Below are 11,090 nucleotides of genomic sequence, written 5' to 3'. Positions count from 1 at the left end.
AAGTCGAGACAAACCAATCGCCGCGTCGCGCCTCTGAATTGGCGCGATGGGCTGGCACAATTGCCATTGTTTCATTGTATTAGCGAGCATCTGAACTCGTGCATGTGCGTGTCGTTCTTTCGCCTTTGATCAGCACGTCTGCAGGCAACGATGCTGCTCTCAGAAGCCAACAGGCTGTATCTCCGTCGATTGATTCGCTGGCGAACGACAAGAATAGTGCTGTTTCTCCTACTCATGATCAATTTCCTCGATATACTCCGAATCCACAACAAAATCGTCCATGGTGACCGAGAACACCTCCTGCGCAGCGGCCGCGGGGCTGCGCGACCACGCGAGAGGATATACATTGCGAGCATGCACTGGAACAACGCAAAGGTGCTGAAAGAATATTGGAACGATGCGGTGATTCAGCTTACGGAGACTTTCGGCGCGGACAATGTGTTTGTGAGTGTTTTCGAGAGCGGCAGCTGGGACGATAGCAAGGAGGCGCTCCGAGAATTGGACAGCGAGCTCGAAAAGAGAAACGTGCCGAGGCGGGTCGAGGTATCGGATACGACGCACTACGATGAGATATCCAAGGCGGAGAAGGATAGAGGGGAAGGGTGGATTGACACAGCGCGGGGGAAGAGGGAACTGAGAAGGATTCCCTATCTGGCGAAGCTGAGGAATAAGACGATACAGGACCTGGTTGAGCTGAGCAAGAAGGGAATCACCTTCGACAAGGTGTTGTTTCTAAACGACGTGGTGTTTACGGTAATTATATGAGGGTGGAGGCGAAGATGACATGGGCTAAACTTGTGGATAGGTCGAGGACGTGTTGACGTTGCTGGATACCAATCACGGAAACTACGCTGCAGCCTGCTCTCTGGACTTTTCGAAGCCGCCGTTGTATTACGATACTTTTGCTCTGCGCGACATTGAGGGAAGGGCGCACAACATGCAGACTTGGCCGTACTTTGAGGCTAGGGACTCGAGAAACGCTCTGGTGAACCATATGGACGCAGTTCCCGTCACCAGCTGCTGGAATGGCATAGGTTGGTGTGATTTTTTATTAGATGTCTCGGGAAACTAATCATCTACTAGTTGTTATGCCTGCCGAGCCCTTTGTGTCGTCAACGAAGCTTCGCTTCCGCGCTGTCCCCGACTCCCTCGCCGCTCACCACCTCGAAGGCTCGGAATGCTGCCTCATCCACGCCGACAACCCGCTGTCCAAGACCAAAGGCGTGTATCTCAACCCGCGGGTCAGGGTCGGCTATAACTACCCTGCCTACGTTGCGACTCACCCCCCGGCCAAGTCTTGGGTGTCTAGCTGGGATATTTTCACCGGCCTGTGGGTGAATAGGATCAGGAGATGGACGCTATGGAGCTTTGACAGGTGGGTGGTGAGCTCGAGGGTGGGGCGGTGGGAGAAGGAGAAGAGTGGGAATCGGGAGCCTGGGGAGTTTTGTTTGATTAACGAGATGCAGGTCTTGGTTGAGAATGGGTGGGCTCATGTTTGAGGGTTGTTGGGCTGACGGGTTTCAAGGAGAAATAGAATATCAGTATGGGCAACTAGTCCTTTTTTATTATTGTTTTTAGCGAATAACAAATCATATACTATCTATAATTGAACGCATATTATGTGTCTTAATCTGAAATTGTTTGTTTGTCAATGTTCTAGATGTAGCACTTATCCCCTTGGTCCCTACATAAACCTACAGCGACTCTTCACGACCTCTTGGGACGTCACGACGTTTCTAAGCAGGCTATTTGGACGATTCTTTCGCATCTTTTGGACAGCCCGCACGTGTAACTTCTCCATTGGCATCTCCTTCCACTTCTCCTTCCTCTCCTCCATCTCCTGCATCTTCTTCCACACCGTAGGCAGTATCTCGGTTTCTCTCACCTTGTGCAATTCAGATAAAGCCCCCTCATCTTCTGACCTGGCCGCTTCTGCCATCCAGTCGACCGTCTCATTTATCCAGTTCAGCTGCTTGATAGCGCGCAACACAGTCCTATTGTGTTGCCGACTTGCAGAGTTATTCACATGTTTCTGGTACAGGTAAGCATGATCCGGATCAGGCACGGTGTTGCAAAGGAGATATCGGACTAGAGACGGGTTGCGGCTGAGGAAAGATTCAATTTGGTAGCTTGTGGAGTCGATGGGCATGCAGAAAGCTGTGCGGATGTAGCGCAGGCGGACGCGGCCGCGCAGGGAGTGGAGGTCGAAGGGGGCGGAGGTGAGGTAAAATTCAGGAGGGATATTGCCGCCGTATAAGTTGTTAGCAAGGTCGGCCCATTCACCAAAGGGGTCTTCGGCGAGGCCATGTTTGAAACGTTGGAGGTGGAATTCGCACTCCTGGCGTCTTTGAAGTCTCTCTTCGATGGGCATGTAGGTGAATACTGGGTAGATGAGTTGAGGGGCACTAGTTATCGGGGAAGAAGGGGTAGGAGGGGAGTCGAGGACCGAGAAGGTGAATGCTGGTGAGGGCTGAGATGGAGATGGCGGGGATGGAGAGCGACATTCTGGTGGGAGCAAGATATCATCATCGATGGGATTGTCATGAAGCTCTATGGCACGTGGATATGATGCCCATTCAATGATCTCAGTGTAAGCGTCATTGGAGTTGAAGATGGGAGATGCTTCCAGGGGCGTGGCGTCTGAACTTAGCTCTTCTTGGGAGTGAGTTGCTGATGTAGAAGATGTATCGTTACCCGGAGTTTCAGCCGGTGTAGATGAAGATCGTTGGCCAGTCATGGTGGTGGATAGTCTGCGGCGGAGGCTGGTTGAGATACGTCGGACCAGGGGTTCACTAGAAGACCGAGATCGATTGAATAGAGGCATATGTGGCTCTGACAGTTCCAAAGAGACTTTTGGATATGTTGAGTCGTTACCGGGTGATCACATGGTTACAGAATATCAGAATGAAAGGTGGTCTTATATCTACAATTGTCTGTAAAGGAAGCATGTTCAGATAGGTATGTTCAGATAGGTATGTTCAAGTTGAACAGCATGGTGATGCGACTAGGGTGGAATGAACATCTTGAGAAGCTGAAGGTGAATTTGAATTCCAACTACAACGTAGAAGACTCAACTGTTTGTTGGTGTGAACAGGGCGATGAGTGCAGCCATCATTATTTGGGTGTAAGAACAATAGCTGAACAGTACAAAATGCATACATGGTGTTTTGAACCTTTGTAAGCCGCACAGAATCTGTTCGTCAAACAGCCAAATTCTTGAGGCCATTTTACTTGAGCATTTCAAAATTGATAACAGTCGGTGCACAAGAATATCTACAAGGCTTATCCTTGTTCAGTTAAACCCTTTACGGCCGAAAATAGAGGTTGGTCATGAGGTATAACCATCGATCTAGATAGCCAAGGGTACGTGTAGGTTAGCCAGATCGTCAGCGACCAGGGCGCATCACAACATGACGCTTCAGCTCCGCTATGAACACGAAACAAAAAAAAAACTTTAGTTTCAGCTTTGAATAGTTTCATTTCTCGTATCGCAAATGTTCAGGGAGTTTTGAAGCTGCCTGGAAATAATTTCGGTGCCTTGCGTAGAAAGGGGGCGTGTGAATATGGTTACCAGAACTGATGCTATTTCCAGAATTTAATTCGACTGCCTGAGGAATGGAGTCGCACGGACTGGGATAGTACGCGCAACCCCTTGCGCGCCAGATTTCGTCAATGTTGACGTTGCCGCTCCTCGGCTAGGTAGGCTAAACACGGAAAAGTACTACGGAGCAGCAAATAGAGTATGGAGTAAAGTGCTAGTAAATAGCAAGAAAAGAAAAAAACACCAAGGATTGCATCACCAGCCAACGCAAGCCCACAAGTTGGCGTTAGAACGGACAAGCGGGAGCTGCAAAAGACCCAAAATCGACTGCGCAGAGCCGCAAACTCGAGCCAAAGGGGCCGCGCTCCCCTGCAAAAGCTTGTCAAGGCAGCCGGATTTTGACCCAAGTCTCCATCCCCCGCTTTCCAAACGACCCAATCTTGCTGTATGTCATACTGCCCGTGAGAGCAAGTACGGGGGGGATGGTGCTTAGAATTTGGGTGCCTTGGCAGGCTGCTCGATATGAAGCTGCGTGATTGGCCGGAAGAGCAAAAGAAGAAAAGTCAACGGATACGGACTACATGCGCTATTACGACCATTCCCGGCAGATTTTTGGATCATGTGTGGCTTGGGCATGCTAAGCGGAACGGACAGACCGAAGAAGAACGAGAGGGGGAGCAAATGATGGCCTGTTTCTCGCATACTCTTGGGCCTGTATGCATTACATGTACATGTACGTCCAATGTATTATGCCGACATGGACATGGGACAGCAGAGCACCGGCAGCGCTTGTGACGGGCAGCGGCCAATACCTGAAGCAGACGTCCTGATACCGTGATGCTGTTGCCGGGCGTAGTCATTGGCCGGAGGCGATTCGATCTGCGTTTGGTTGGCGGCAGGGGATGAGTCAAGCCCGTAAAGATGCATCTCCCAACCTCGTCTTGGTTGTCCAGCCCTATGTGTGGATCGAGAGGAACAAGTGGCATTGGCCGGATTTGACATGCATCAAGACAGCACAGCACAGCACATTGTCACGGTCCTACATGATGCACAGGGGGGAGGAGGGGGCTTGAGATTTGCAACTCCATGTCTCTAAGATGCTGCTGCTACAGCACTGTACACTATGTATAGCACAGGCTGCTAAGACAGAGCCGCATCTACGCGAGCCTGACAGCGTGAATGAGTGAACCCATGGACAGGAAGGGCGAAAAAGTGCGAGCCCATGCATGATGGAGGTATGCATTACTGCCCATCTGTTGATCCGGAGAGTCTCTCAACTAACATGTCCGACGGGCTACATGTACAGGATACACAAGACGTCCAGCAGTAAGAGGTAATACTACATTAGTCTAGGCGTCAGGGGACTCGGCTGTGGCAGATGAAGCAGCCAGAGCCAGCCATGGTCGTACAAACACAAAGACTTGGAGATGAGTGGATCGTATGCTCCAGATAGCGTCCAAGACATACGGCTCGCACCCGGATGGTCCTGACGACGACGACAATCAACGAATAGAGACCAAGAATCCATCACTGGACACATGTTACATGGGTACGGACAGTGGTTGAGACGCTTCAACAAGCTGGCACTAGCCACCCCAAATGCGGCCACCGAAAGAGACGTGCTGTCATCAATCAAAATAAAAGACAAATATATATGAAAAAAATAAAAAATAGAAAATCGAAACACACAAAACAGCAGGTCGCGGAAACATGCCAACAGCACGCAACTTGGGCGGCCGTTGTGATAGGCGGGCCGTCGAGCCATGGGCTGGGCGTCTGTGCTTGGGCATTTTCGGTGATTGCCCAAAGCGGCATAGCGCATGAGCCAAAAGCCAGATGGACTCATTTGCATCACTCACCCAAGTCACTCCAAGCTGCTCTTCTCCATACAAACGAGTCCATTCAATCTTACTCGTTGCTGCATGTACACACTCCAGTACTAATGCAGCGGCACTGCTTTGCTGGCTGTCGCTCTCCGCTGCTTGTACTCTGCTCGGAGCCACTTTTGGAGAGCAAAAAAGTCCCCGGGTGGCGCCCTCTCATTCTAATACTTCATGCACTTTGATCATTCGAGCGGTGGCTCAGTCGCTTGTGGCAGGGGAGCATTGGAACTAATCCTAGTGGCGCAGATGCAAGGGAGGCCCAGACGAGACAAGTACGAGTAAGAGAAAAAGAAAAAGAAGCAGCAAACAACATGGAAGCAGGGGGGGATCTGAGTGTGAAGCAATAGGACGAGCCAAGAGGGCATTGTTGGCCTTTTGCTGCGGGTCGAAGCAGCAAGCCACACTCCAGCAAGGTCCAACATAGATGAAAGTGATCCCTGCGCCTGCGCGAGGCTCCACGATAGGCTCAAGGCGCTGCTCGAGCTCGCACTGTCGGCACGTCACCAACGGTCACACGAGTGCGAGGTCGAGGTCCCTTGTTTTTTCGTTTTGCGTTTTGCACCGTCATCGCGCGCTGTGGGTGGCATTTTGCTGCTTCTTTGCTTGGTGTTTTCGCAGCTCGTCTTCTCGTGAAACTGGTTACGATAAGAACCGAATCCTTCCACCGCCAAGAGGATGCAGTTACTACTTGGCTCTCAATTATTAATAGCAGTAACAGCAATGCATACTGTAGTGTCGGAAGCGAGTAGTAATCGCACGTCCATTGTCTCCTTTTTTGCCAGCGCAGTAACTAGCACGAGCTGCTAGCAAGTTCGCTCTGATGACTGACCTCATACATTGGGCGGACGAGTCTGGCTTTCTTTTCTGGCCCTCGAGAGCCGGGGAACCAGTCCGGACGGCCAAGGTCGCACTGCTGATTTCCGACCCGGAATACACGGGAGCAAAGATGGCGTCTTGTTGCTCGCGATAGCTGCGAAACCTGGACCACTATCACGGGTAGCTGCGTCCTCTGCCGGCTCCCTTGCGCCAGTGCAGGTGCCGGCCCCCAAATGGCCACCCGCAACCACTGACAGCCGCCTGCAGCGACGCCGCTAGAGGCGTGCTACTGATCGATGGTGCTGAGACGGCGCTGCGCCGGCGGAGTTCTGTTAGTGCTTCAGGTACTGTTGCGGCTCTCTCTATCGCAGACAACCTCAGCGACAGGGATACGCCTCCTCCGCAGCGCTTACGCCTCAGCCCACACGCGCGCTATGCCCAAACGGGCCGGCGTGTTAGGCAGCAGCCTGCGGTGGGCTGAGTCCGCCTGGTTTCTAATCCGCCGCATTCTGGCTGCATTTCTTGTCTTCTCATCCCTCGACCTCGTCTCTCAGCATATTCCAGCGGCCTCTCGCGGTGTACACATACAGATAGAGAGCCTGTCGTCTCGTTTCCCTCGTCACTTTTGTTTGTACTCGCTGCTCTTCGTACCGCTGCTCGTGCCCTGCACTCCTCTCTCGCACACGCCCCCCGGCTCTCCGCTTTCCATTCCACTCCCTCGAGTGTCTCGGGTCCTCTCTTGGCTACCCTCCCCCCGTTTGTGCCGGAGTCCTTGCGTTCATATATCCAATTTACGCCCCGTCTTCCGTCGAGGCTTTTTTCGCAACTCTCCGCCTGCTTCACATCTCTCCTTTCTCATCAGATCTCATCTCGAGACGTTTATTGCTCCTGCTCCCGGCATCCTTACGAGCACAGCCTACTCTCAGCGAACATCGCCTCCAATCAACGAAACACAATTGGACCTGTTCCTACTCGAGATTGATCGTCTGGACCACCGTCTGCTTTCCATCGACAGCCGCCACTGGTTCGCTTGCCCGTCCAGCATTGTGGGTTCCGACCGCCCATTCACATCGAGCCTACTAATTGGTACGGGTTACTTCTTCTCTTTATTCATATATCTGTCCTGTCCCCTTCCCTGCTGGCCTTGACGCCTCAAAACTCGCCGTTTCCTTTTCGGTGTTTGCATAGCCCTCGTCTATCTCGGCCCTGTGACTCACACCTCTATCGACCCTCCTAAAGAGCCTCACTGCAACATCTGCTGTATCGACAAGGAAGCTAACCGCTTGTTGCTACGTTGTTAGGACTCTTGTGGCATATCTCATACATCTTCCCCACCTAGGGAAGGAAAAAAAAAACAATCCAGATCTAAGCCCGCCATGTCCTTCTCAACGAACCCCCGCAGAAGGACTCCGGTGACTCGTCCCGGAACCGACTGCGAACACAGCTTGTCTCTTAAGACGGCCATGGTCCTCCGAAAGGGTGCCACCTTTCACTCTCCTACATCTCCCAACGCTACATCCTCAGACGACGACTTCGTCCCTCCTCGGCTTACGAGGTCCCAGTCTGACTTTGATGATGTCGTCGACGCTGGCCGCCGTCGTATTGCTATGACTCTGAACGATATCGACGAGGCACTCTCCAAAGCTCAAGACCTCTCGCTGTCCGACAAGAGCCCCAGGACCAAGACACTCCGGGACACAAGCTTGCCCGTCCCTCGCGGTTTCCTCGCCCCTCCCGTCGTCGACCCCGCCATGAACAAGGTCGAGTCTGAGCGACGGGTTCTCCGCCCTCGCTCCGTTCGACGCACAAGAAACCATGCCTCCGACAGTGGCATTGGCAGCTCAGTCGTTTCTGTAAACGACAAGTCTGCCGCCGACTCAACAAAGAAGCCCCAGGCCTCCGCTCTGACAAGGTCGGCCGCCTCGAGCACCACCGCGATGCTTCCCAGCCTCAGCCACCGCGCTGTCAACCGCATCCGCGAACACACTCTCCGCCCCCTCCTGGAGAAGCCCACACTCAAGGATTTTGAGCCCATTGTTCTGGATGTGCCCCGACGCATCCGATCCAAGGAAATTATTTGCCTGCGAGATCTTGAGAAGACCTTGATCTTCATGGCACCGGTAAGTCGACTTCTCACCGATGATGGAGTTTGGGGTGATGCTTATCGGATGTTACGTCAAAAGGAAAAGGCCAAGTCCGCCGCCTTATACCTTGATTTCTGCCTCACGTCCGTCCGCTGCATTCAGGCCACAGTCGAATATCTCACCGACCGCGAACAAATTCGCCCCGGCGACCGACCTTACACTAACGGATACTTTATCGACCTTAAGGAGCAGATTTACCAGTACGGCAAGCAACTCGCTGCCATCAAGGAAAAGGGCAGCCTTGCCGACGACATGGATATTGACCAGTACGTACCGCGCTTTATACCTCTCGTAGACCTGGAGAGCCCTGCTAATGCCCCGTCAAGATCTGACGAGGTCCGTCTCTATGGCGGTATCGCTGAGAATGGCCGTCCTGCCGAGCTTGTCCGCATCAAGAAGGACGGCACTGCCATCTCAATGGCCACTGGTAAGGTGATTGACATGGGCGAATCGCCCACACCCCTCAAGCGCTCCCTGAGCGAGCAGCGTGAGGACGAGGAAGAGATTATGCGATCCATGGCCCGCCGGAAGAAGAACGCCAGCCCTGAGGAGCTGGCTCCCAAGAAGTGCCGCGAGCCTGGCTGCACCAAGGAGTTCAAGCGCCCCTGCGACCTCACCAAGCACGAGAAGACTCACTCTCGTCCTTGGAAGTGCCCCATCCCTACTTGCAAGTACCACGACTACGGTTGGCCCACCGAGAAGGAAATGGACCGCCACATCAACGACAAGCACTCGGATGCCCCGGCCATGTTTGAGTGTCTGTTCAAGCCTTGCCCGTACAAGTCGAAGCGTGAGTCCAACTGCAAACAGCACATGGAGAAGGCTCACGGCTGGACCTATGTCCGCACCAAGACCAACGGCAAGAAGGCACCCAGCCAGAACGGTTCCGTCGCTCAGCAGACTCCTCCTCTTGGCACTGTCTCTACTCCTTCAACTACGCCCAGCTACAGCGTGCCCACACCTCCGCAGGACCAGAGCATGACCAGCGATTTCCCACTCTACCCCACCAACGCCGACTGGTTCGCCACTTACGGCGCCCAGCCCGAGGCCATTGATGCCATGGACCTGATTCTTGAGAATCCCTCTCCCGTCTCTGCCACATCCTCCTACGAGCAGTACCCTCCCTACCAGAACGGCTCTACCTTTATCATCAACGATGAGGATATCTACGCTGCCCACGTACAGATTCCTTCTCAGCTCCCTACTCCTGAGCAGGTTTACAGCAAAATGATGCCTCAGCAGATGCCGGTCTATCACGCCCAGCCTCAACCCTGCGCCACTGTTCCCATCATGGGTCAGCCGCAGTTCTCTCCCAATGCGCAGCAGAATGCAGTACTATACACACCGACCTCACTGCGCGAGGTCGATGAAGGCTTTGACGAGTCGTATGCCTCAGAAGGCGCCGACTTTCAGCTTTTTCCGGCAACAGTGGACAAGACAACAGATGTTTTCCAGTCCCTGTTTACCGAGATGCCAAGCGCAAACCTTGGCTTCTCTCAAACCACGCAGCCAGACATCTTCCAACAAATAGATTGGAGCAACCTTGACATCTAAACAAAAAAAGTTTCAAGATGAAAGATTGACAGAAACTTCCCGGTGATATCTTTGCCATTGTACAAGACGTTACCAATACTTTACTCATTCACCACTACACTTTTGTTTTTTTAACGACTTATGAGAAGGGTTCGGCAGTTTTAATGATAAAAGGATTGCCTTGTGTATTAAAGATTTTGTTTTTTCTATTTTCTCATTCTCATTCTCATTCCACTTGGGTGGGTGCTTCATGGAAAGGAAGCGCTGAAACATAGCTGCATGTTTGACCGTAGGGTCGTGAAGGAGGAAAAACAGCTGGTTTGGATATGGGTATGGACAAATATTGCGATCTATTAAGACGCTGAAATTTGGCTTGCAGGGGTAAAGTTTGACTTTTTTCAACTCTATAAGAATGATAGAAGATTTATCCCATCTCTCTTGTGCCCATGTGCCACTGTGACTTGATCTTGTATAGTGATATGAGTATGTTGCCTCCATGCTGCCTTGCCTGGTTCGTAGAAAAAAAAAGGATCAAGCAAGGCATTATAAGTTCAAGTAATTGTATTGCTCTTGAATACCAAAAAGATTATTCTCCGATACTGGGAATCGAACCCAGGGCTGCTCGGATCTTCAACTGAAGGTTGAGAGCGAGCGATGTTAGCCACTACACCATATCGGATTTCAAGATCAAGCAGATGGTTTGTCGCTTGACTCGTTGGACGGCGAGGAACGTGAAGTAAATGATAACGGACTCTAGTTCGAGTCAGTTAGTAGACTATTAGGGAAAAAAAAGAGAATGAATCGCGTGATACGCTAAGAATGGATCGGGGTGGCGAAAAATAAGAAGTAGTTGAGTGCAGGATGGGGATTAGATTTGATAGACTGGGTGATGGAGGGCAAAAAGAGCAAAAAGAGAGTTTGGACTCCGATACTGGGAATCGAACCCAGGGCTGCTCGGTTCTTGGATGAGAGCGAGCGATGTTAGCCACTACACCATATCGGATGTGTTTGATGCAAGTGGCTGGGGTATTTGTGTATAGATCGGTTTGGATGCCGAATAGGACTTCGCATTGGACTTCATTGCGCCGCCTTTGCACAAATATATTCACAGTTTAACACTGATACCGTCAATCTTCTTGATATTCGTATTATTGTTCGTGGCTACGGTTTATC

General features: G+C 51.8%; 3 protein-coding genes across 3 annotated transcripts; 2 read left to right on the top strand and 1 right to left on the bottom strand.

Moving 5' to 3' along the window:
- Window positions 1-234: 234 nt before the first annotated feature.
- Window positions 235-1,499, top strand: T069G_10696 (cryptococcal mannosyltransferase 1 domain-containing protein; the record flags this gene model as incomplete). The annotated part of the gene is made up of 3 exons (XM_056177906.1): window positions 235-753; window positions 806-1,034; window positions 1,084-1,499. 3 exons carry the CDS (start codon window positions 235-237, stop codon window positions 1,497-1,499), a joined length of 1,164 nt encoding a protein of 387 aa, XP_056024196.1.
- Window positions 1,500-1,684: 185 nt separating this feature from the next.
- Window positions 1,685-2,737, bottom strand: T069G_10695 (uncharacterized protein; the record flags this gene model as incomplete). Its single annotated transcript, XM_056177905.1, has 1 exon — window positions 1,685-2,737. The coding sequence occupies one exon, from the start codon at window positions 2,735-2,737 to the stop codon at window positions 1,685-1,687; it is 1,053 nt and encodes a 350-aa protein (XP_056024195.1).
- Window positions 2,738-7,616: 4,879 nt separating this feature from the next.
- On the top strand, window positions 7,617-9,938 carry T069G_10694 (uncharacterized protein; the record flags this gene model as incomplete). The annotated part of the gene is made up of 3 exons (XM_056177904.1): window positions 7,617-8,360; window positions 8,424-8,650; window positions 8,711-9,938. 3 exons carry the CDS (start codon window positions 7,617-7,619, stop codon window positions 9,936-9,938), a joined length of 2,199 nt encoding a protein of 732 aa, XP_056024194.1.
- Between the last annotated feature and the right edge of the window lie 1,152 nt (window positions 9,939-11,090).

Source organism: Trichoderma breve (assembly GCF_028502605.1).
Source record: "Trichoderma breve strain T069 chromosome 7 map unlocalized scaffold00007, whole genome shotgun sequence".
Classification (NCBI taxonomy): Eukaryota; Fungi; Ascomycota; class Sordariomycetes; order Hypocreales; family Hypocreaceae; genus Trichoderma; species Trichoderma breve.
The sequence above is the reverse complement of the archived record's forward strand: the minus strand, read 5'-3'. Positions and strand labels throughout refer to the sequence as shown.